We start from the raw sequence: 27788 nt of genomic DNA, 5'->3' as shown, positions 1-27788 counted from the left end.
GAATAATACATTGTCACAGAGTAATGAGGTAAAAACTGCGATCATGAGAGACTTGTTTAATGTGCTGTGAAGGAACCATTATGTTTCTGAATAGATTAAAAAAACATGCGTTGGCACAGTCTACTCACTTTGTTAAAAAATAGTCACACATAATCTCATATACCATACAAAAATAAACATCTGGGATAAAAAGGCATACAGTACATTCTGTTAAAAAACAGTTAAATAAAAAAGCAAAGCACTTAAATATTTACACCTATGTATTTAAACCCACCCCTCTTTAAATATTCCAGTCAAAGTCTGTTCTCTCTGGCGCCGGTTTTCTCTTCCTGTTCCTCTTGGAACCTCCGCCCGTTCGAGGTGGAGGTCCCTTGTAGTCTTCACCAGAGCCTGTGTCCAGACTGTCCTGGTTTTCTCTCCAGCTGTCAGGGACTGCAGAAAAGTCCTCCCCTGGAGAGGGCATTGGTCGGCCATACACCTTGCTCTGCAGGTCAGCGATGTCGTTACGGATGTCTGCCATCAGCAGGAGCAAGAAATCAAAAGAGCCTGGAGGACCCTGGGGGGAGTCGAGTTCATCGAAAAAATATTTTACAAATATTTCGTTTATTATCTTAGCAATTATTTGTGGACATATGTTCAAAGTTACTGTCCTTTTAAATGAAACACTGCAATTATTTGACAGATTAAATTATTTCTGTGCCGTTTTATTTAGTCAGAAGCCACAGAGAATATTATCTTTGCAGAAATCCAGCTGATCGATGGACTGTTTAGGACTGTGCACTGGCTTCTGAGCTTTAACTCATGATCTGTTAATGTTAGCATCATTAGTGTTTATGTAAGGGGATAATGCTTATACCGTCCTGGATACTATTTACTTTTGGCTTGACAGTATCATTAGCTGTGTCATTTAATGTCCACAGTGGTCTGTTTTTCAGTCATGCTTTAGTTTAACTGTCTTTGATAGTGGTAACAAGTTACAATAGTGTGGCATCAATACAGATGGCCAGGATCTTACTGGTGGTCCAACGGGCCCAGGAGCTCCTCTATCTCCCTGGGGAAACAAAACAAATATTTAGCTTAGAAAAATTACAGTGGGAGGGAAAAAAAGCATGAGAAGAATTCATATTATTCTAGTTTTGAAGAGCAAGATGAAGGGAAAAAAACTGAGATCAGGATGAGAGTAACCACAAAGATCAAGCATGTCATTTTAAAGAAACATGTATTAAAGTCAGACTAGATTTCATCTTCTTGTCTTAGCCAGTTCAAGGAATAGTTTGATGTTTTGCTTTCCTGCCTCAAGTCAGCTGAGACTTGACACAACTTACAATCAATCCCGGCTTTATGCTAAGCCTAGCTAACTGAATCCCTGCGCTTGCTTTGGTAACACACTGACATGAGAAAGGTAGTAAACATATGTACATGTAGCCTGACTGTGCAGTGCTGGTAGCCTGTTGACCTGCGGTAGCACACAAGCACACTGACCCGGTTGTTAGCCAGTCTCAGGGTCACGCCGGGGGCTGGAAGTGTTTTGGCAGATGGTTTGGATTTGTTACTCAGAGAGACAGATTATGATCACCCCCCAATCTATCCACATAAACACCACAGCTGTATTGAAAGAATACCAAGGTATTATGTCAATAAAGCAGATGCACCTAAGTTGTTCCATACGTGATCCACAAGCCATGCAAACAGAGCATAACAAGATTCGAGAACCAGTACAATACCTGAACCTCTTCAGCTTTCATACCTCGCACTTAAACCTCTTAATTAGTGTGACATGGATGACTGGCTATTATAGACCAAAAACACAATAATCCTGTGAACTACCAGCAACAGGTCACAAATCTATTGAATGGGATTTTTTTTTTAAATAATATATATATATGAGCCAAATGAACGACCTCCAGCAGCTGCTCTAAGACAGAGATGATTGAAAATAACAGCTAAACTTCTCCATTTGGGGTCGGCGTATCCTCCTCATCTGAATAAGAGAGGACTGTAGCCAAAACAACATCATGAAGGCCAAGACAACATCATCTGCAAACAGCAAACATTCCACTGTATTTTTCTGACCTTAGCCACTCTTTGATTTTCTTTTCAGGAATATTAAAAACAATGGGAGCGGGTGCTTGACTAAATCTGTTTTAATACGAAAAAAAATGCGAAAAATGCAAATACAAATCTCACTGTAACCGGGATGAAATCTGCATTGTGGCTCCTTAATCTGAGGCTTAACCGTCTGAGGGAGCCTCTTTTTTTAACACTTTGCCTTAGGCTTCCCAGGGAGCCAAAGCAAAGAGAAAAAAAATTCCACTTATCCTTTTGAAAGATGGTTACTGACAATCCAAAGGCACCGTTCACAAAATCCATGTGATATTCCAGACAACCGAAATAGCCCAGAGGTATCCAGAGTGTTCACACTGGTCAGGAAGACATTGCTGTGTTGTCACTTGTACAGACCAGCTGTTGGCCTCAGCTCCTTTCTGACTCAGGCTCTCAAAGCCTACTAAGCAACCAAAAAATTTGTCCAAGTTTAGACCTGGATGCTCTTGTACGAGGGGCAATTCTTTGAACCTATACATAGCTATTCAAATTCCAAAAAACAATACTCTGTGAAGCTCATTTGGTCTTTCTAATAATATCCCAAAATGCTTTAAAATTGTGTGAACTGCAGACCGACCCACCAGTTTTCCTCACGCAACCTGAAGCAACTTGCAAGGACAAACTCCATTTGAGGATTTGTGAGAATCCTGGCACCTGCTTTGTGGTTTTCACACCGTGTAAATCTGGTGAAGTTGAGTAACAGTTTAGCTATTGAGAAACACCATTTGACAGACATGGTGTTGGCAGACGAGCCAAAAGAATCTAGTTGATACTCCTGCTGATGAGATGAACGATCCTTCTGCCTCATGTAGCAAAAGTAGTTTTCAAAATAAATGCATATGTAGGACAAGATTAGCATCTGACCTCACCTTTAAGCCATCTTTTCCAGGTGCTCCCGGAGGACCCTGTTAAACGAGAAAAATAACTGCATTCTGTTTCAGTCGTGTTTGCACACTTTTTCCGTTCATACAAGTCAAACGTACTGGATGGAAGCCTGTTTCACAGAAAATTACTATTTTAAATCTTGCTGAATTCAAAACTGACATCTTCAGTTTCTCCTCCACCAACAATGATTATCCTAGATTAACTTTGCGCCTCCCCCCCGGGCTATTTTTGAGTGCTTTGATCTCTTTCCTGGGATAATGATCATTAAAGAAGTGTCAAGATATTGTACAGGGAGTCAGGCCAATATCCAGATCTGTTCGAAGTCTGTGAGTCACACACTATACCATTTATTATCTCCGAAAACCTAACATTGATGCAAACACGTGGGAACGGGTGGCCAAACCTCTTAATTGTGTGATGAGTCTAATCAGGTCTATGAGTGGAGAGCGGGACAACTCCCTTTGAGTCAGATCGTCCCATTAGGCGCACTGATTATTGCATCAGCAGGTCATGCATATAATGAGTTGGGAATTAAAACACACATCCAAATGTAACACACAAAGCAAAAGAGCATTTCTACTGTAAAAACAGTGTTCCAGATTTCTTGGTTTGGCATCCTGCAACTTATGATATGACTGACTGCAAATGTTGATGGTCTGATTTATCAATAACAAAACTGCATCAGTGCTAAAGCTTCAAAAGCTAGGAATATGTCTCCATGGCCTCATCCTGCACATTCTTGATTCGGATCCCACACTTGAACACGGAGGATTCACACTCCAGGCAAGGCTGAGTGCCGCACCAAGACACAGCGAGCCAAAGAAAACAACCCAAGTCGTAAATGGATTCAGTCTTCTCTGTTGTTATTGCCATTACCACGAGTCATTCTTTTTCACTCTACAAAAGTGTGTGTTTCTTTAAGAGTGTGTGTGTGATGCGATGGTTTTTGTGTCTGTCTGAAATGTATGAGTTCAAGAGACACTTGGTCGCTCCCTAAACACATCAATCAGAGCTCTCCTGGGGCCTGTCTCACAGTGCAAGATTATGTTATTATCTAAATAATTTTGGCGAGTGAGTTCCACACAAACATCTGCTACATGTACTAAAGTAGAAAGAGTCTTTCAAGATTTCACTGCATCCAGATTAACTGATGCTGCTGGGTAACACAAAGCAGAAGTGTGGAACTGAACCAGCAGAAGGCAAAGATGGACATAAGAGACTGGTGTTCTGTATCCAAGTATTACTCAAAGCAGTGGAGGTCACAGTCAGAACACACACACATTCACACTTGCTTGATTCAGAGGCCTACACTATTAAATACAAGAAATATGACAAACTCTACATAAAAAGCAGTAAAGGTAACTTTTTTTTTAGCTTGGATGAACATTGTGTGAACATTGAGTTTTACAGACAGATTTGAATAAAACACAATTATTTATAATTATGATAAAACTATGAAAAAAAGTATAGATTAACTGACCACGGGTCCTCGTGGGCCCCGTTTAATGTGGGACAGGTCTGGTGTGGGTCCAATGGGTCCCATCAAGCCTCTGGGACCAGGAGGCCCAGGGGGCCCCAACAGTCCTGTAGGCCCTGGAGGGCCCACTGGTCCTGGATCTCCTAAAACAATCAAGACTAATATTAGTGGAGTAGAGACAAGGCTCAGGCACAGGAAAAATGACGATTTTGCATGTTGGATTAAAATACTTATTACTCGTGCTGGCAGCATGGCTCTTGTGATGAAGTCTGACTGAAGTGTCTTATCAACCATAGTTGCCATGAAACTTTAAACTCCTGACTGTTAACTCTGGTCTCACAAACAAGTTTTCACGTTTTCTGTGAAATATTTCAGTCTTTTGGATACACAGGCACAGATCATGAATCCTAACCACTTTTACTTTCCTCTAGCGTCTCAGTGAGGCTGACATTTGTGGTTTTGAGTGAAATGTCTCGGCAACTAATGGACAGATTACCATGAAATCTGTTATTCTTGTCTCCCTCTGATGAATGATAATAACTTTTGTGATCCATCACCAGGTCAAAGCTTTAATTTGTCAAATACTTTGGTTTATGACCAAAAACCTGCAAAACTAATGAGTGTCCATCAACCTCAGCTTTACTTTGCCTTCAGTACACTTCACAGTATCCCTGCTGGATACTGGTCAGTTTTCTTATGCAGAATCTGACACTGTTTTGTTATTTTTAGCTTGAAGCGTTTTACCTGAAGGACCAGGGAGACCTGGAGGCCCTGGTAAAAATATGGGCGACGTCACGATTTTCTCACTGGTTGTCTGCTCAGGGACGTCAGCACTGTTTGACAGCATGGCCATCTTGAATTAGGATGCAGAAAATGATGACTATATGAACAGGTCAATGAGAGGGCGACTACAACAACTGAATGAATGATTTATCAAATCAAGCACATGGCCAACAAAAACACACGTTCTCTCACGGGATTAAAGTTTTTCTTCATATGGAGGTGATGTCAAACATCCGAATGCTTAGCTGCACATATTCATCATTTGGTTGACATCCCTAAAATGGTTTTACATCCAGTGATTTATAAAGTTCCACACTGCCGATCAGGATAGAAACATGACACACCGAGGGTCCACGTTCATCTAGAATTACATTAAAAAAGCATACCCCACATAAGATGAAAGCTGATCTCCCATCTGCACACTGCTGCAAGCTGCAACCCAGACAGATGGAAGGCCAGGCAACCCCTCTGCATTATTCAGTAAGACCAGGAGAGTTCCTGCTCTGGATGCTAAGTGGCATCCTTGAGAAACTTAGCTTTGATCTCTGTGCAATATCATGTGGATCTGGCAATCCCACAGGGAAACCCGTCAAAGACCTTGCTGTGCTGCAAGGCCCTACAAATCAGAATTCATGCACTCAGACGTAGAAGCACATGTCCACACACACACGGACACACACACGCTAGGTCATAGTTCACCTGGAGATCAGTGAGCATAAAGCAAGACTGTAGCCTGTGGCATCAGGCCACAGGTATTTGAACCACAGTGTGATCCCCTCCCTTCTCATGATCTGAATGAATGAGAATACACTTCCTCTTATACTGCAATAGTATACAGTGACCACATGTAGTATTTTCATTTTGTTTTCTTAATATATTAACATTAAAAAAAGAGTTATATGGAGTAGAGCTGCAGGAGCACCTGGACCACACAGCTGGAAGCAATATATAATGTGTTACAGTCAGGGGTGTTGAGTGCCACTGTTGACAGACTCGTGCTCAGATCAGTTCAGACGCCTGTGATTACACAGAGGGAAAAGTAACCCCACTGTTAGGTTTCACACAAATTACCCAACAACTCCCACTTAGGGAGGAAATCTAGCAACTACAGTAAAGGAAGTTTTTTTCAGACATTTTTTTAAAATTAGAAAATAAAGTGCTACAGTAAATCTCAAGAGAGCAACAACCTGCTGTTGTTTCTGAAATACAGTCAGGTATGTACTCCTCCTCGGAGATGAAGCGAGATCTTTAGGTAAAGAAACATAGCAGATATTTACATCCAGCTCAATCAAGAAGGTGCGTTTAATGCTCACTGGGGTATTTCTGCGGTTAACCACACTAGAAAAAGCACCAGTATTAAAAGGATTATGATTTAGGTTGAAGAAATAGTGTAGTGTTGCAGGCAAATCGTACAAATTCAGCGTTAACTTTGTAGGACAAAGGAGGATACGTAGGACGTGACTGAGTCTGACCTTCTGTTTCAGCTGCAGGACAGACATCTTGATCTGGAGGAAATCGTCACACGTCGCTGAGCAAGTTCCAGCATTCATCACGTTGTCAGACTTCTCAAAGAGATGCACTGTTTGGGAAAAAATGTTTCTGAGTGAGACCCCCGTGTTGTGGGTCACTAAAAATCCTTGACTTTGACAGGGAGGTGGTCTAGTAAATGTGTCAGAGACAAGAGCAGAATGTCTGAATGCTGACTCAGGGCAGTTATACCTTCAACTATTTGATCAATTTGAACAGTGGAAACGGTTTTCCCTCCATCACTAACCACTCATTCATAAACCCCAGTAAATATTTTAGGTTAAGGAAAAAAGTAACGCAATCCAAGAACAAAAGAAAGAAAAAAAACAACATGAAAAGCCCAGAGCTCACTTGGTCTCCTGTTTTTGTCTCTGGCCTGCCGTAAAATGCGCCCTACTTTGCGAATGCATATATTTTATGGATGAGTGAAAGTGTCTGGACGCTATTTTCCTCACTGTGTTACAAACCAGGAGGACATAAGGCAGGAGCGTGACCATATGCACCACAGTTTCTCACTCTCCAGCTTCTCCTGAAATGTTCTAGTAGGTAATGGATGATAAACTCATGGGAGGAAGTAGCAAATCTACAGCTCCTGATCGCATCACTGGCAACTGAATCTCGGGCAAAAAAAGGAGGACTTTGTTATCCGAACCATTTGTGATGTTTCCCTCAGACGCATCCAGCAAATCAGACAAGACCAGGAGTCACGGAGGCCAGCGGTACGTTTGAGAGACAGAACTGTTCTGACATGCACAAGGAGCTGGGATGTGTAATGGCTACCAGCTGCCTATGTCTGCAGTAACCCCAACTCATTCTGTCTCACACACACCAAATAACAACGTGTGGTCAGCCCCACATCACTGTCAGATGTGCCCTTGAATAAAGAGAAAATGTCTGAGTAAAAACGCTATTCTCACCTCTCTCTCCCTTGGTGCATGTTTTCCCATCATCTTCCAGGAAATAGCCTTTCTCACACTCACACCTGTAGCTCCCCACAGAATTAACGCAGATCTGAGAGCAGACGCTCATGTTTTTATCTGCACATTCGTCAATGTCTGTATGTTGCAGTGACAGAGAAGGGACAGCGAGAAAATGTCAACGTCAAAACGACAGTGTCCATTAAAATAACTGATATAATGATATAATGATACGATGTATAACGATACAGGAAAACTATTTCAATCAGAAATAGCAGCCTGCAGTTGACACCATCTTGGCATAAACTATTAATTATAGATTGTATGAGCTGTAGCCTTTGCCAAAAAGATTCACTGCATCTTCCATATATATAACTGACAATGTGATATATACAAATATAATACATTTTGATATTAATGCTCTCTAAATATGGGGTGATTCAATTTAGATTACAGAGAGCAAGGACAAAAAGAACAAGGATAAAAAGGAAAGATAATATAAAACAGACATCAAACAAACAATGAATTATGAGCGTGGATTGGAAGCTAAATTAAACAGAAAATGATTCACAGTCACATTTAATTACACGTACTGGTGTACTGAAGTATGGGAGACTCAAGAAATACATCAAAACAAACAAAAGACATCAGGCCAGTCTAATCTTATATTCTGCTGTGGTTCATTCCATCTGAACGAAGCCAGACTTAAAGGCTTTATGCCAAGCTCACCTTTCACCAGACCAAGACATTTTAGATACAGGAGAGGGCAAACCACATCCTGGTACAAGTGACAGTGATGACTTTTAGCACTTTCACCTGCGGCAAATCTGAGAATGTAAAGCATCTCCTCATTTCTAAATATAATGACTTGATGTTGTACGAGGTGTTACCCAGACAGTAGGGCTTCTCTCGGTTTCTGTGGCGCTCACGGTCGTAGCGGTAGCCGGGGTAACAGGTGCACACCACTCGGCCAAAATGGTCTGTGCACTGTTGCTCACAGGGGGCGCCGGTACACACATCATAATCTACAGGAATGAATGAGGCATTTTCATCGTTGTGAACACAAGACAACACAAGAGGGAATCTCATATCCATCTACAGTGTCTTTTTATTCCAAATCAAAACTTCAGGGAACATGTCTGTCATGGGTTGTTGGACTTTCAGTCAGGTTAAAACACGAGAAAATAAAGTGAGGCATGTTTAGTAACTGAAGACCTTATGGGGGACGATGGGAGAGAAATCCAAAATAATCACAAACACGAAAGACAAGACGTCCAGACGGTTTTACCTACCTTCAGGAATGCACTGGCCCAGTACAAACTTGAAGCCCTTGCAGCACTTCTTTCTGCAAAGTATCAAATGGACATGAATCCAAAACACTCAAACAATCACATAATCGGTCCCATATTTCCATACAACATGCATAATGTCTGACATGTAACATTAAAGGATCTGCAGGATTCATCATGACCCAGTGATTTGGTCTGCTTTTACAATTTTGCTTGTTAATGTGGGAAACATCTTTATGAGGATTAATGTGGCCAGACTACACACACCCACACACACACACACACACACAGCCACACACACACACACACACACACACACACACACTGACTGCTGTCTGCAGGTCTCATCGCTGTGTCTGGTGTTGCGTGTTAATTCATGTCTGATGACGCTCCTCTGAATTAAAGTTAAAACCTAAACCATCAGGCTGACTGAATGTGCTAACTGTATGGTTCTCACTTCACATTAAAAATATCCCTTTTGAATCTATTTGACCTGAATACTGGAACTTCACTCTTCTTTTAATTTGTTACATTTTCCATTTAAACACCTGCACTGATTTTATGCCTCTATTTTCATCATGGTAAAAGAAATCACTCTTCATCCAAATGGTTTACATCTGTGTTTGTGGGTGAGCGGGAAAAACAACGTGATGAAACTAATGAGCTTTCCTTTAACATCTCCAGTGTTGCATCATTTCTTCCCCTCATCTGTGTTAAGTTTTAGTCGTATCATCTCCATGCTAACATATTGTTGCAATATATATATAAATTTTTTTTTTATCAGCACGACTCACATCATCACGAGGTACAAATTCGCTCCTTGCTCGCGCTCTGCTCTCAGTAAAAGAGCGACCAGGTGTGACTTTCAAACGGGAGGCGATAAAAAATCCAATTACATCATGAAGTCATGGCAATATAGCGCACACACACTCACTTTGGTAGCGGTACTGAAAAAAGATGACCCCGTAATGCTCTACAGCTTTCATTCAGGAGCTATGATGATAGGGGCAATCCGCTGTGCCTGTCTGGTATGTTCATATAATGAAAGCTCTCCCTTTTTTTCTCACCAACATTCAAACACAACTAATGCAGCTGATGTATTGATTTGATTGATGATCAGCCAGGTTAAACATCTGCATCTACATCTGTGCCAGCAGCTATGTGTTCTTATGATAATATTAACATGCTGATGTTTAGCACTTATAATGTTCACTGTCTTGGTTAGGTGTGTAATTGTGCTAACGTTTGCTAATTAGTGCTAAACAAATCATGAGGCTGACGTGTTTGTCATTAGCTTTGCAGCTATCTGGTCATAAACCAAACTGAAAATTTGGCCTGATGATGACACTAGATGAAAAGCTGTGGGATCACTAAAGTTACCTGAGGCGAACATGAATGCGTCTACCAACTTTAATGGCAATTCATCCAAACATCAAGACATTTTGCTCAGATCCACAAATATGAACCTCATGGTGGTTCCAGTAGTAGGATTCAGCCTCTGGGGGACCATGAATCTCTGCAAAATTTCATAGCTATCCATCCAATTGCTGCTGAGATGTTTCAGTATAAAACCACATCACGGCCACTGCAGTGTGGCTTAAAACTGAATTCCAGCTCCTAACCCCACGCTACAGACGAAACGAAGAGATGCACAAGGAAATCATTTGAGGAAATGATGCGAAAAAGGAAGCAAAGCAGACTATGTAATCTGAAGACAGTTGAAATGATGGATGGCAGATGATGATGATGATAGATGATTTCTGATAGATTGGTCTATTACAGACCTGGAACAGAATGAATCTTACTTCTTAAGATTTTCCTTCTGCTACTTCCACTTCTATTTAAGAATCCAATGATCCATCTTCTAAAAAAGGTCACACTTTTTTCCATCAACGTCACAAAAATACGATCCTGCTAAAACAAAGTAAATTGCTGACTCTTCACCAGTGCAATCTAATGGGTCTACTGTCTACAGTTGACTGCTTTTACAGTCATTTTCATGGGTACAGAATATAAAAATCACCCACACAACAAAATATTTACAATCTAAAGACCCATAAGAGACTTCCTCACTGCACATGATGCTAAAGATTATTAACGTGGAACAATCTCATCTCAATTATTTATGTGAGGTTTAATGCGTTTGCTGTGTTTCATGGCGGTTTGCTAGTTACGGTTAGCCCTTATTTAGGCAAAGACAATGTGATAAAATGAGTGAATGTCAAACTGTAGAAGTTGTTTCCATGTCTGTCCTTCAATTTGTGTGAGTTAATCACATTTCAACATACATTGTGGTGTGTGCGGGTGAGAGGATACCCTGAGAGAGCTGATCTGAGGACAGTTTCCTGTGTGACCCAATACTTCATGTCACAACAACAAGCCCATGAGGACAGAAGGCGCTTATACCAAATAACCAGCTTAGCAAAATAACCACGGTTAGCTGAACATCCATGAGAAAACAAACATCTATGTCTGACTCCAGAAGATCATGAAAGAGGCGACAGCATCCCATGGAAAACTGGATCCATCTGGATCTGTGCTGAAGTTCAGCTGTGTCTTTATTAAATTATTCAGAGAAATGCTTATGAGCCCTATAATATTCTTTCTTTCTCTCATTGTATCATTGTATAAACAAGTCTGAATTCTAAGGGATATTTGGTTACTTTGCAGATTAAAGCACTTTTAAAACACAATTATTGTTTTATCTGCCATTTTCCATTTAAATAAACTGATTTAATTTAAAATTGTTGATTTCTTCTGTTGTCCCTCTGATAACCTTATTTTTTAATTTTGACACATGGGCGTGAAAACAGGCAGACCAGGAGACGTAGACACCCAGAACTGAGATGGTAATGATATGACCTGTCTACAAGTTAAAACAACACGCCAAGCACACGACTCTGGCTGACAGATACGAAGCCGGAGGTCAATGGACTAAAGCGATAAAATAAGCTCAAACCGAATGCGTGATTTAAGGCCTGGGGAGTGGAAAATCTGTCAAGTCTTTGATATGGAGGTTCTGAAGAGATAAACTGCTGACACATGAAAATAACATTATCATCATACCCCCACATCTAAAGCTACGCTGGAAGTATAATTATGAGCTCTACGTGGAGTTCTCCATGTACCAAAAATCTGACAGTTAAAACTCTCAATGTTTGACATTTGTTTTTTACTGCTTGGTTGAAAGTGTTGTTGTCACATAAGACTGTTCAGGCAGTACAGTAAGAGTCGTTGCCTGTTTTAAAGAGATTTTTGTCAAATGACATGTTGTAGCAATAATTAAGGCCACAATTAGTGTTTGCAGTCCAAATGCACCTTTCCAGAATAATAAGTGTTTAAGTCGCTTGGGATAAAATCATGATGCTTTCCCATGATGAGGGCCAAGTTAACTCTTTAGAAAGTCCTTCTTTCTATAAATGCAGTCCAGGCTCTGCTAGAAGCACAGCATGCTAACGCTTAAACCGAGAAGGATATAATTTTTTCCAAACAGCTCTGTCTATATTTAAGCAACTGTCTGAGTCAATATCTGGCCAGCGGCTCTCAAAAAAAGCTGTTTAACAGTCCACCTGAGCTCCTCTCAAACTATTTGAACAGCAGGAAGAGCTCAGATTTAAATCACTCTCCACAGTGACACACGAAGGCACAGTCAAAGAGCAGGACAGGAATGTGTCTTTGTTGTTTTAACTACTGTAAGTATGAAGAACGGGTAATTAAAAGTTGATGCCCTTCGTAATATTCAGCACACTAAACGAGAACGCGCTGAGGGATGACGCACAGCGCGTTTAGCACCTTCCGTAAGCAACGGCAAAGAATACAATCCTGTGCAAGCTTTTAGTTGTGTCTGTTCTTAAGGCAGATTTGCAAACAAATTCAAAACACATGTGGTTTTCATTCTTATTCATGAATGCGAGAACAAGAAGGGAAAAGATATTCCAAACACATTCATGACACTTTTCTGCATGAATATCCATGAGCACAGTTTGCAGAGTCACAGAGTCTCACACACACAAAGTACCAGCTCGGTGATTGATATTTAACCTGAGACACACTACATCGGAGTCCTGCACTTGTTCAGAATGAGCAGGACATCACGGATTGTTTTGTCACCTGTGCCTTTTCCCACCTAAAGGTTATTTCATTTTGGCAGTGATCCATATCATTTTACAAGGGCGCCCCTGGAATCTAGACATAGATTAGTCTGACCTCAGTTACCCGGGGTGAACCATAAGCACTCTAATTACCTTCTAAGCAGCAGACCTCCCCTGAACCAACATGGTGGACCAGCCTTGCCTGGCTTTGTCTTAAAGGTGATGATACACACGAATTCACACCGACGCATGAACTGAAGTGGGAGCAAACAACAGTGTGAGTCTGTCAAAGTAAAAAATAAAAAAAAACCCAAAACAATAAATGGAAAAATGTGCATGGAGGATCACATACATGTGCAGCTTCACACGAGAGCCTCCACCCTCCATCACAATCCTGTTCTCTCCAACAGGGGAAACAATTGCAAAACTAAAAGGGTATCGCACACAAATACGCACACAGCTGTGAGACAACACATGCAGTCTGCTTGGTGGATGTTTATTTGTCTAGCATTGCTGCCAGTGATATACAATAACAAGTCTGCATTCCACTCAAGCGAAGATGTTTGTTAAAGTGGAGGACATGCCTTCTGCGCTCACACTAATCAGCCTGCTCATGCATAAAAGAAACACTGATTCAATAATTCTGATAATATAATGACCGCCCTTAATCTTTTTTTGACCTATCAGCGTGAGGTATCAATGATCTACTTTGTGCCATTAGCACACCATTTAGCTCTGAAAACCATAAAATCATTCAAAGCTTCAATCTTACTTGTTCCTAGTATGAAACAAAAAAATAGCATCTATGGGAAACAGACATATGCAGCCACTAAAGACCAGTACACAACTAAAACAAGGTGTTGCTGTCCAAGTTGCCGATAACCTTCTTGCTCTAACTACCATAACCCCAGAGAACCTCTTGAAAATCCATATGCCATAATCAGTGGCTGCAGACTCTGATTATTTGACTGAAACAACACTCTTCAGTTTGTCCTCAAGAGTCCTCTACAGCTCACACTTTGCTCCTTCTTCTTTTTCTTCTCCCTCAACATCACTCTTTGGCTTTAATGTCTCATCTTTTGTTATCAGCTTCTTTTCATCCAATATTTGTTACATCAAAGTCATTAGTATCTGCCCGTCACCTTAGACTTGATCTGGCCAGAAGCTAACCCCACCCCCCCAGTAAAGTTATATCCTCCACAAGATGTCATCATCGACAACACCAAGGTCAAGGAGTGTTTACACAAACCATCTGTTCATCAGATCTTTCCTCATCAACAGTACCTGTGTCCAAATTCTTTTTCACTTCACGTTCTCTCTCTAAACTGCAGCAGTTCCCTCCAGCTCATCCAGATGTACTTGACTCATTGAATTCTCGCTCTCTTTTTGGCTGCTAGTTTCACATCCAAAACCCCAGCACTAGCATTCTGGACTGTATAATAATCCACAACACAACTGTTCATCTTTTCAAGTATTCGGCAGATATGCTGCAGACTTCTGCACTCTCCTCTAGCAGGCGTCAAGGCTCCATTCACTCCGCATGGCAGGATCATTTGTTATCGTCTTTTGTGGACTCACATTTTTGAGCGCTAACTTCATATGTTGCCGTACATATATCACAACTCACCCTGCTGTCAAAACACTTTAATCGTAGTTCTCAGTGGCCATTTTTAGTTATCTGAAATTGATTAAAGTATGTCCAAGGCACGTCCTGTCCTGAAGAAACTCAAAGATGAGAGATCAAATCCCAAAAACAAAAACAAGTGAGTCAATGGTCAGGAAAACAGGACAACAAAGGGACAGCGACTCCCAGGATGCTCACAGGTATTGTGAATATAAATAACAGACCTGTGAGACATATGTGTTTTCTGTTTGACATTTCTCTTTGCTTGGAACGACCCTGTTGTCCTTGCAGTTTTCTCTAAGCAGCTCAACGATGTTGACATTTGCAGCCACCAGCGCCCTCACACTCAAATGTAAGTGTCAGTCAATTGTTAAAGCTGGTTGTTCGATGAATATGAATAAATATCTGTACTTTAAGGAAGGATAAGGGAAAGAGAGAAAGGGAGAGATGAGGGGAAAAAACTAAATTTATTGGATTCTATCTCTGCCCAAGTAAAAGGAATTCTTTCCTCTTCTTCGAGCCAGAGATCAGTCAACACATGTACTATAATGTTTGACCCTGGTTTCCATTTTTATGGCAAAGATACAGTTTAGTAGCTCCTGATGCTGTTGCATATATGCTCGGATACATACTCATCTGCAAACCATGGTCACTAAACTACAGGAAGGAGAAAAATAATTTGCATCTATTCTGATAATTGACTGATCCTTTGTACTTTTGGTCTGACAAAATGAGACATTAGAAAATGTAAACGTGAGCTCTGGGAACTCGAAAGGAATTTTTCGCAGGTTTATGACCAGCTATATACAATATAACTCTGGAAATTCAACAATTGCTGATGTTGTTCTAGTTGGGATAACATGATTTAATCCGGGAATATCTTAAGAGTTTTCTTTCAGTGGTTGTGCTTTATAATGCCTGCAGTCTTCAGACTGCCTCTCTGCAGCTTTAGGGTCACCACAGTGCAGTTTGGAGGGCCTCCTGGTTTGGAAATTTGTTCTGAATATTCACATTATGTCATTTACAAATAAAACTTCAGCATGTCAAAATGTGTCCTTCTTCTGTAAGAACACACTGGTTGTCACATAAACAGAAGATAAAGTGAAGTAACACATTAGCTATTCCACATCTAGACAAAACTACAGTATATTAAGAGTGACAGTTAGGTCTGCTAGTGACGTATCCCATCATAAAACAACCCCCGAAGGAGAACAGGTTTGTAGGAACACATTAAAAAAAGGAAAAAATACAGAGAGTATGTCTTCAAAATGCCTGAATACCTTTGTGTTTTCCAAACCTCCAGGCTGAAAAAAAAAATTTTTGGAAAGGTCATCATTTCTGCTAAAAATACTACACTCAGAAAGGAAGGAAACAGACATCGGGGATTGTTGCAGACCATAATTTTCTCTATACTGGCAGACATTTAGTCATGATTCTTAATGCACTTAACATTCCTCCTCCAAATGTGTTGCTGTTACTTCGGCTATGCTAGCTTATGTCCTATTAATGTCTCTAATTATAATGTAATTGCAGACGGTTGTTTGGAGATGCCATAAAAGGTAAACGATGTTGGAGATTTATATGTTTTTCCACAAGCTAATATCTGTGTGTTGGAGGGAGGCCATTACAGACACCCGTTGCAGCATTATAACCCCAAACCACTTAGCAGTATAACTCAGTATGAAGACTAAAGGGACGTATCTGGAGACTGAGAGGTCCAACAACAACTTCATGCGAGTACTAAAATTTAGAAGAGAAGGGTGGAATGGGCTTGTTATTACTGGCACCATACTTCTACAACACAAACAAAAGTTGTTTCATATTTATTAGTATCTGGTGTAGTGCTAACACGGCATCATGCAGAATATTTACAGACTGAAGACAGAAGTATTGATAAGCGTGGAAAAGTGATTTTTGTTCACTACTTTTAACCATACACCACATAGCAACAAAGTTCACATGCAGCTTTCTCCACCAGTTGCTATTTGAAGAGTCACTTGGAGAAAGTGGAAGCCAAAAGAGAGCAACTGAAAGGGGAAAACTGCATCCCAGAGGAATGGGAAATGACAGGTCATATCACTTCCTCTGGAAAACAATTTTAGTTGGACTTTTACATGACAAATAACTGCTTGAATAAAATCCTCTCTCTTCCATTTAAAATGAATTTCTCTCTGCAGTGTTGCTTCTATTGGTATCCATGGCGAGTGCATAAATGTGTCTACCCAGAGAAATAATGGGGCCCCATTTGATGACTGACATGGTACATTAACATAACCTATTGGTTAATGACTGTTTGAAATCAGTGTTCACAGTCCATGACAGTCACACCGTTTTGATACAATAACCCCCCGGCCCCAAGTGGTCTGGTTTGAAGATTGTACAAATGTGTCGCTCAATTTCATGTCTCTAATTCAAAACTCAGCTTTTAATTCTTGCCCTTTTGTTATCATTTCCTCTCCTGTGACAAAGCAGTAAAATAAAGGCCTGGTAACTGGTTAAAAAAAAAAAAAAAAGTATTCAAATATGCTGTCGGCAACCGACACAATATTGTCATGAGTTAAAAGCAAACTCTTTCTGCTAGTAACACAAGTCTGTCATCATGGTAACTATAATAGCTTAATATTTTGAGCATTCTTCCTGCAGGTTCCAGTATGTGAAAACTGATACCACATTAGTATCTCAATATTCATTATGAAACTACAGCCAGGAGCCAGTTAGCTATCTCAGCATGAAAACAAAACTCTCAGCACCTCTAAAGCTCACTAATAAACATGTTACATTTCATTAAAGTACAAAAATATGCTTATAAAGAAGTTACACTTATGTTCTTTTTTATTTTTTTTAGCCTTTGGACTGAGCCAGACTAGCTGTTAGCTGTTTGTCCCTGTTTCTAGTTTTTATGCTAAGCCAAACACAAAGCCTCCACCTCCTCCAATAAAACAAATATGTGTATTTCCCAAAATGCAACACTTTTCCTTTAAACACAACCACATTCCTGCTCCAGAAATATTAAAATCATCCCAATCTGTATTCTGTTCTGTTGAGAAAGCGTCCAACAGTGACGCCCTACATTAACAGCCCAAAACAGAAACAGGAAACGTGTTTCTGTCTGCCCTCCTATAAGCAGCCATATAAGGAATGAATTACTGCTATGATACAAATGAACAACAGCTACTTTTTGTACTGCTGAAAAGGGTCACTTGAAATAAGGACCACTCTCCATATTACATGTGCTGTTAGCGGCCACTCTCATATACAGCACTCCTGCTGTGCTGGCATCCGCAACATAATCCAACAACACTGTCAGTTTTTCAATGAGACTCACTGCAGAAAAAGCATTTCAGCTTCCCTCAGCTTTGGCAGACAGCCGGGGTGAAAATACTTCCACTCGACTCTAAGAGCCCGAGCCCGAGCCTCTGCCTCTCTTTGTTGCATGTCCTCAGCGGTGTACGAGGCTCAAACAAATCGGATTTGACTCTGACCACATGTTATAAAATGTGAGATAATCCATAATGAAATCTTTTTGCTTTTATGTTACATTTTGAGTTGACAAACTAAAAGTTTCATTTATATAAACTTTTACTTAAAAAGCTGTGGACAAGTGCAGAAGAGTGTGTGATATCTCTGATACTGACACTTCAGGAAATTATACAGAGCATGCCCGTCTGTGGCCTGTTACAGTAAACCGTCATCAGCCCTTCCATGTGTTTCTAACTCAAACCATTCTGCTGGACACAAGCCAGATATTACCAATCCCCCTCAAACACCGGGGTTACTGTGAAAGCATGCAACTTCCACTTCTGAGAAATGTTAAAAGATTCTTGAAGAGATTATTAGTCATGTAATTCCTTTGTTATTATTCACAGGTTTAACAGCTCATTACATCAACATTGTGGAAAAATATGCAACAAAAGAAGCACCAAACTATGTATAGACACAGGATTTTAAGGACAGATGATCCCTGTATCATAGGCTTCCTTAAAGGTGAAATAAAATCAACAGTACTTTCTGATTTTTTCCTTTAAAAGGACTATCTTTCATTCAAATGTGACAAAGTAAGGTTGACTACCATGTCTCCTGCTCCAGATGAATTAACAAGCAACATGCAGGATGAAGTACCATGAAAAAGTGCTCTAAATTAATCAGTCAAAATCCATTCAAGCCACTTGACAATGGGGTTTCAAGCCGGTACTGCTGAGAGACAGAAATCAATACAGTTCGTTTACTGAGGATATAGAAAAGGCTTATCAGCAATCCCACTTGGGAGCATTAAATGAAGTGTTCTGGGGCCTCTTAGTGACCAACAAGGATTGTGCTGGATTCCTGCTTCTACAGCTCACATTTTGGCAGTGTGCTTTTGTCTAGACTGAAATATCTTAACAACTACCGGATGGACTGCCACATGTTTTTTGAACAGACATTCATGGTCTTCAGAGGATGAATCCCAATGACCTTGGTGATCCCCCTGCCGTCTCCTGTAATGCCACCAACTGGTCAAATCTTTCACTTGCTGGAACCCTTTCTATCTGCTTTCATGTCTCCAATTACAGGCTAAATGGATAAAGAAACTCACACTTTTGCCCCGTGTTGCTGGAAGCTGCTACAAAGATGCTCTGGTTGCCACTCTGGGGAAAACATAATGTAATCTAGTGGTTTCTGCAAGAGCAGTGGCAGCAATAATACCACTTTGAAATGCTGAGGGTGGGGGATGTGAACACCTACTGTATGTATATTTCACACCACTTCAACTTATGAAATGCAAAGCATAAAAGACACAAGAAAGGAGAGATAGAGAGGATGTTTGCTGTCGCTTGTGCTCCACATCCATCACTAAGGAATGCTCCTCAAGACTAACATGTCCTCCCCTGCTCTCACTGTGATAACTTACACTCCATCGTATCTTCCTCTGAGGAACAGCTTACGGAACAGGATTCATTCTTTACCTAATAGGGTATATCACCACTTTGGCTGAACTGTTGACAAGACTGTGGATAATCAGCTCTTTTACATCTCATCTAAACCAAAATACTTAAGATACGCTGTTAAAACGCATTGTAAAGTATCACCTCAGTGGGAGCACAGACGGATGACAAATGTAAATCAAACTTGAAAAACCTGCTTCTGCCTCCCACTCACAACACAGTTCAGCAGTGACTGTGAGAACTTCCAGCACCACGCTGACATATTAATGACAGAACCTGTAGATATTACTCACGACCAACTGGCTCCACTTCTATCACAATATTCGAAATGTGTTGTGAAGTGCGACACCATTAAAGTGACACACAATAATGGCTGGCTCGAGGGCGTACGTGCTATGAATTATTAACATCAGTATAAATAATATTTCTATTGGGCAGAAAATCAAACAAAAGTGACTAATAAATGATGTGTCTGGGCACAGGCATTTGAGAAAAGCAAGTGATAATCATAAATAATGTCAATGTACAAAAACAATCCATTCCTTCTGTTAAGTGCTTCTATTCTCCGCTCAATAGGAACATAGAAAGGAGTTCTTGGTCTATTTTAAAGGAATGATATTGCTAAGTCCTGTATATTTTGCATTGCGAAATACTTTGGAGGTGTTCTGCAACATTTTTACGACCGGAAAATAATTTATGCCAAGCACTTTAGTGCTGTTAAGTTTTTCCTCTGACAGATGATCATTTTGTGATATTAGTACAGAACATAATCTGCACCAACTTGGATTCCTAATTTATTAACAATCACTGGATTAAAGCTGAATAACATTTAATAACGTTTGAAGCATCTCGTTGCTGTCTTGACGGAGTTTAACTTAAAAAGGAAAAAAATTAGCAATTTCAAATGAGGTCTATAGGCTCAGAACTGCACATGCAGGTGCAAATAATCCCACCTGTGCAGGGTTTTCACTGAAGTGGGGAATGCACTTGAGCACAAAGGCTGACAATCAATCAAATGTGTAAATGAATCAAATGCAAAAGCGCCAAACACTCCAGTAATGCACACAATAACCCAACTGGTGCAATTTTCCCTGTAGTAAACATGGTGACATTAAAAAAAGAGCACTCATGTCTCATGAGGAGGTAAACCTAAACCAAACATCCCATGAGAAGAGCCTCTGATAGGAATATTAATGGTGGGAGAGCTAAGAGATACATTACAGTGAATACAGAAAATGTACTATTGCTTCAATTTGTTGTCTGTCCTACTAAGAACAAAATATGCTGGAAAAATGACACTGACCTCACGAGGAATGCGAGTACCAGTTGTTTCAGCAGGTGTTCCAAAACCAACATGTGTTTGCAATGAAATTACAAATCCCTGACGTAGATGTAATCATGACTCTTGTCTGAGTGGGTCAACAAAACATGGGACTTTGCCACAGACAGTCACTAGTGGTTTCTTTTGACCATCAAACCATTCTACCACTTTGAACAAGTGGTTATTACTGCAACGACGATGACGAAAATCACCTAACCTCATTGAAGGAATAATTTTAACCCAAACAGACTTCCCCTAAGTCTGACCAAGTTCGTGCTTTAACAAAACCAAACCGGAACCACAGCTCTGTCAAATTTTAAGAAGGATTTATTTTTCCAACAGGGATTTTTGACAGTTTAGGAAGGCACAGACAAATGCTTCCAACAAAGAACACCGGATCAGAAAACTCTTATAAGGTATTATAACTATTATTAGCTATTATTTTATTGTATTTTTTACAGCATCTTAAATCAGACAGATTAGGATCATTAGCTTAATCCAGCTGCTGACCTTGTCCTCTTTGCCTTTTGATCCTTTTAATGTCCATCAGTGTGGGAGCTGCCATTAAACAGGAACACCAAATGTTCATGTCAACTCCTTGAATCCACAGCACAATCTCTGTAATACAGCAGTCTACTTCAGTTAACAGGCCACATATCCCCTTCGTGAATATTGATAGAAAACAGATGTTAATGCCTTTTCTTTCACAGGAAATGTTATGTATCATTTGAAAGATTGGGTTTATGATTTATAGAGGGATATCACACCACAGTCTGACATAATTGTGTCAGTTATTTAACAGACTTAGCTTGTAAAAAGCAAAGTTTTATCACCCTCCCCCTTTTTTAAAAAAATAGAATTGCTTGTGTACCATAATGTTATACATTACATGTTATTGCTCAATGCAAAGAATTCAAATGGTAGAAAACAGTGCGAGGTACTGTAGATCATTTCAGGTATTTTTGTTTGGCATGATTTTCAGCACTCTTATCTGATTCTACATCTACCGAGGTTAATTCCGGTAAACTTCACTCAAAGGGCTCTTGAGAAACTGGTTGGATTCATTCCATGCTTATTCCTGAGTCAACTTATTTCCTTTATCATCATGCATTTTTATCTTTTCAACTGCTCCACTGCAACCGAATGCTCCAAAAAAAGTAACGTGCAGTTTAAAACTAAAAATTCCAGGTGTGGTTTCAATAAATCAAATATGGAAACCTTTAAGTGGAAACCACAAGAACATTGTTTACAACAGAACAGAGCCATGCTATTGGTCTGCTGTTTTTTTTTTGATGCCATCTTCCAAAATCTCTTTGACATGAACTGTGTCACTGCTCTTTTCTTCCGTAACAAACAAGAAGGCAAGACTTGACAAGTACCTTTATAAAGTCTACTAACTGGTTCTCTGATGCAGATCCAGTAGCGTACATGAAGTGGATGATAACGGGCTTTGTAAGTCATAAAAACACATTGAAGGAGATTGTCTGACACTGATAGCAATCATTTTAAAATTTCCTATGATATTTTCCTACTCCCTCATGTGAAGTCACAATGATCCAATAATCACTGCACTCTGAGACTAAACACACCGTATCAGAGTAAGTGCAGTTTTGGCTAGAGTGTCAGTAAGAGCACAAACTGAATAAAGAATTATGTTTGCCATATACTTAAAGGCTAAACTAATAGATCAGACTATTAAATAACTACTCAACAATCACGGATGTGTTCCTGTGCTACATAATTTTCCACAAATCCAAAATTCTCCCAAAAAGATGCCACTTGTATCCAGATTCTGAGCCCTGCTGAATTCCCCAAGTTATCCAATAATACACCCCTCATGGAGTTGTGATCACTGGAGGGATCACAATATGGCAACAAAGAACCCCCACGTGTTGTAAGCTATTTGAAATGGGAAAGGGAACAACTGAGAGAACTTTTCCAAGGAGCAGAATATATTTAAATTTGATGTGAAAACCAGACTTGTGAACTAAGGAAACAAGAGAGACTTAAAGTTTTATAGCCCAACTGAAAAATCAGAATGAAGTGATCGTTTCTCTGGAACTGAGCAGTGCCCTCACTGTATTTGACAATACAAAGCAATTACTCATTTTGAAGTCAATGGAAAATCTATCCGGCTCTTTCTGACAGACTTCTGGGCAGCTCGATCCGCTCGAATACCCGCATGAAAGGAGTAAGCAAATGAGATGTGTAAGACAGACAGTCTAACAAAATTCCACTGCGTTTCACTGACATGAATTGATGGTGACATTTACAGCACATAAACAATGCTGTTTGGATGGACCAAGTGCATGAGAAGTATCATGGCTATCATGTCTCACAGGGGGGGGGGGGGGCTGAAGAAATGTTATCCTCAGTTTCCTTACTTACTTACTGCGTAAAGCAGAGTTTCCCCTGAACTCCAGAACAGAGGAGGAGGAGGAGGAGAGAGCAGAGGAGGGGAGGGTGAGGGTGAGGGGGTGGGGGTTACAAAATGCTCAGTACCACCAGAATTATTTGGAAAAATAACAAAGCAACAATTACACATGCCACACATCAATTATGTGTAACTGTTGCAGCTGTAGAGTGGAAAGGCTCACTCTGCCTGTGTTCTGCTTCTTTTCCACAGAAGCATTTCCTTTGGTAGGTAAGGCCGACATTGTATACACAATAAATCAAGCCAGTGTAATCACTGTTTCATGTACCCTCTTGTCACCTAAGAAAAGTTCTAAACAAGGATTATGGATGCGTCTCCATCCCATTATGGTGTACAGATCGGATCTGGTTCTCATCTAAAGATATGTAATCTCAGCAGGTGAAAAATGTCTAAACATCCACAGAATTTTAAGCGTGAAAAAAATGAGTCTTTAGTACATAATCCTTCACTTTTTTCCTCTGTCACTTCCTCTGTCGCAGCCTAATTTCATGAAAGCTCAAACATTTGCTTTTTCTCCCCCTGAGAGTCAGTCTCAAAAAGCAGGATTATGAACTTAGCTGGATAACTACTGAGTGAAACCAGTAATTGTGACACAAGATACATGAAGAAAATTCTCTGGAAACAGAAAACTACTGGTTTATGTCTTCAGCATCAACTGTGCTTTTGGGAAACAAAGTAATACAAAGTATAAAGATGGTGGTTAGCATGACTTGTGACTAGTGACTGCCAAACACCACAGCGGTGAACAATTAACACTAAAGAAGGTGCCAAATTGGAACAAGCAGCTCACACCTTATCAGCTTAATCAAATCCTCCTTCGGTTTTTAGTAAAGCATTAATGGAGCAATCACATGCATTCATAAATTAAGTGCAACTTCTGGAACGAGAACGCTGCACACTTTTTCACATCTTATTATAAGCCAAGCAAATTTTTGACACCCGAAAATGCTGAATCCTGAGACACTAATCCTTTGAGCACAAATAAGAGAACTCAAATATGACAATCTCCACATGAAACAACCCAGAGAAACAAATGTGGGTTAACTGACAGTGAGACAGATATGGTCAGAGTCAGCTGAGGCTCTGGTACTTCTCTCCGGGTCTCTGTTGTCTCCCCTGGTGCTGTTTCACAACATGATAAATGCTGCAAAGATGAGCGTTAAACTGTGCACAAAAATGCCATGGCCAAAAGAGGCTTCTTTCCAAATTCCTTCATGTGGTCCTCATCCCGCCCCCTCGGCCCAACAGAAGGCTCATGGCCTCCAAAATGTTCGACATTTTGAGAAATACGCTTATTTTACTTTCTTGATGAGAAGTGGATGGAATGGTGGTCATTACTCTCCCAATCCTCTGTTAAATAAGAAGCTAACGCCAGCAGCTGATCATCTCATGGCAAGAGTGAGCCCGGCTTGGTCCAAGTGTAACAACATCCACCTGCCAGACCCTTCAATAAATCCCCTCAATAATTAACATGTGATACTTCAAGTGTTTAATCCGTACAAATACTTAAATGTAAAAACAAAAGTTTACGGTGACTAAGAGCAGCGACTTCCCTGGAGTCTCGGTTGTTGGCTGTGCAACTGCCCCTTGGCATCAGTCTTCTCATATAACATCTGGCCGGAAGGCAAATAAGCACATTTCCAAAAAGGTTGATTTAAAAAGCAAAGCAAAATACGTCAATGCGTCTCCACTTTCATATCTGTGATTCTCTGTTTGTGACTTTTCTGAGCTGATAACAACAGCATTGTCAATTTTTCCAAATTACTGTCAAAAACAAAATCCAGGGTGATGTTTGCATTTATAACACTTTTCAGTAAGATTTTAAACATCCACAAACTGATGCCCAACTTCTACATTTCTACACATTGTTGACATGTGACTTGCACCTATGTGTAGAAGTCTTTTACACAAGTAGCTCTTATGACAGTGTTAAAAAATGTTAATTACAGTAATAAAATGTTCTGAGATGTGCAGAGACACTCGCAGTCTACAGAACTCCTAATGAATGCCATAAGTCTACGTTTTCCTTTGGCAACTGAATCCTGCCAACTTGGTTCCCTTTGAACTCCATCTCAGTCATGCCAAGGCACAACTGTACTGGTCTATGACTGCAGTCTGGAGAAAAAAAATGCAGCATGCAAAAACCACATTCATCTTATCAAATTCAGATCATCAATCTTAATATTTGGCATGACGACAAAACTTCAATAGTAACCATTACAGGGCTGAGGGCTAGTCATCAGCTCACATTGTGCAGGTGAACTGAAACGCACCCAGGACGCATTATCTCGGCTCTTAGCTGAAACAGTTTTTCTTCTTTAAATAAACTTTGTGGGAAACAACTGTGGCCGCAGCCAATAACCATAAACCAACATAATTATGTTAAGAATGTGTTTGAGATTTGAAGATCAAACAGGATGTCACAGTGTGCTTGAACCACAGCCAGCAGTTTGTCAAGTGATGCCGAGATGAACCCTTACAAAGTCTACATTTGGAGGATTTCTCAGGGAGGATATTCAACAACCTGGCTTTTTGTTAGTTCTCGATGTGCTTTCCCAGAAAAAGATAAAATAAATCTGCCGCGAATCCAGATCATCATCACATAAAATGTTTAAAATTAATTCTCTGAGTAATTTGCCTGCATCTCAATGATCATGAAAGAGGAAAATGACATTCAAAATACTGTTTGAGCATTTATTAACTGTCCATTTTTTTTAAAAAAAGTGCATCTTAAAGAATGACCGTGAGGAGCGTGGGGAGAGTAGCATGAATCTCTTCTGTCGTCAAACTTTGCTGGTGTAAAGTGTATTTTCCTAACGTGTAAACCGTGCACATTAATGAAATGCCCTTAAAGGAAAAGCAGGATGAATATCTAAATGCACTTTTGACTAAAATACCTCTTTGAAGTCAGCAGTTACAAGTGTTTTCATTATGTCTGTGAGGTGGCCCCTTGCAATGAAGACGGATTAGGTTCTAACAGCTTAATCCGTAGCTTCTGACAGGAGTTTTGCTGAGAGCCGCTGCTGTGTCCACTGTGTCTGCGAACTGTCATAATTAAAGGCAGTGTCAGAACACAACGGGCCAATCTGGAGCCTTGTGGATATTTAGATTGCTATGATCCCTTAAGCTCACACATGATGATTATGAGGAAAATCCAAATTGGCCCATCGGTCCCCAGAAATTCCAACATTTCAACACATTTGACATGTTAATAAATTTTAAAGGTTCACGAGGTTTTGTGATGTCTGTAACTGTAGTCTTGGCTGGGAAGCAGATATTTTACAACTCATTTTACAACATTTGATTGCAGTAGAATCATTGAAAACAATAATTAAATCACATGCACGATAGAGAAGAACACAGGAGGATAATTAACAGCCTATTGAATGTTTTTAAAAGCTATTAGCAGCCTCAGGCAATAAGATTTTGTGATTGTCATTTAGATTTATCTTTTACTTGGTGCTTCATAAAGCAGAACAGCGTCATACAAAGTAAAACTGTTTTCCATTTCATTGACATTTCAACCATGCACCATTTAAACCGCTTTAGTGCTCCGAATAGTGAATCCGATTTTACATCATTTTGCAGTCACTTTCATTGGCACAAAACACACTGGACTGCACTGCCATAATTTCATTGTGTTGTAATCATTTTCAGTCGCACGACAACACAATCTGAACAGCATCCAATCAAGTGCTTTCACTCCACTGTACCTGTAACACGTCGTAACTTCTCCAGTCGACTTCACGCAGGGGTACTTTGTTGTGGAAATGTTATTTTCAGAGCATTCTCCACTGTGAAAGACAACATTTTGGGGCAAAGTAAGCTTTTCTCTCTCTCTCTCTCATTCCATACATACAAGTGGTCCTCGTGTCATTTAACGTGTCCTACAAGTTACCCGTCACTGGCATCCTCCTCTTGGTAGGACCACAGCAAGCCTCCTGAGAAGCACATGCAGCTGATGGTGAGCAGGAGAGGACTGCTGTTGGGCTTTAGGATCATCTCACCACCGGTCCGGTCAGCCGGGTGCTGTCAAGTAATCCACACTTGTAACGATGACTTCCTAACGGCCACAACTTCAGGGCGTTAAGTTGTGCAGCAGCACAGCCACAGACCCTCCCACTCACCCCGTGCATGTGAGCAGCTTCACGTGAATGAAGAAGTGGTGTCACAGCAGAGGAGATCTCAACTTTCCCTCCTCTGCACCTTTGGCAGGTCACGTCAAGAAACCGAGTGAGCTGGTCTGCTTGGTTTTCTTTTACTTTTTCATAGTCAGATATGTCTCGACTTCCCTGACACCTGAACACATGTTTCGTTTAACGCTTTCTCTGCAGTGTAAACTTTGTATACCGACACGACCAGACACCGCTGTGTCCCATCATACACACACACACACACACACGCGTACAAGAGCG

At 40.3% G+C, this 27788-nt stretch overlaps 1 protein-coding gene across 1 annotated transcript; it reads right to left on the bottom strand.

Annotated features, from left to right (window-relative positions):
* Positions 1 to 41: 41 nt before the first annotated feature.
* ccbe1 (collagen and calcium binding EGF domains 1) lies at positions 42 to 27788 on the bottom strand. The gene is made up of 11 exons (XM_046375484.1): positions 27272 to 27788; positions 27087 to 27167; positions 8985 to 9037; positions 8583 to 8717; positions 7693 to 7830; positions 6721 to 6827; positions 5210 to 5318; positions 4469 to 4608; positions 2973 to 3008; positions 1016 to 1051; positions 42 to 556 (listed from the first exon to the last, which is right to left on the bottom strand). Exons 1-11 carry the CDS (start codon positions 27373 to 27375, stop codon positions 281 to 283), a joined length of 1215 nt encoding a protein of 404 aa, XP_046231440.1. The 5' UTR covers positions 27376 to 27788; the 3' UTR covers positions 42 to 280.

The sequence above is a fragment of the Scatophagus argus genome, chromosome 20 (assembly GCF_020382885.2).
Source record: "Scatophagus argus isolate fScaArg1 chromosome 20, fScaArg1.pri, whole genome shotgun sequence".
Taxonomy (NCBI): Eukaryota; Metazoa; Chordata; class Actinopteri; family Scatophagidae; genus Scatophagus; species Scatophagus argus.
This window is presented reverse-complemented; position numbering and strand designations above follow the sequence as displayed.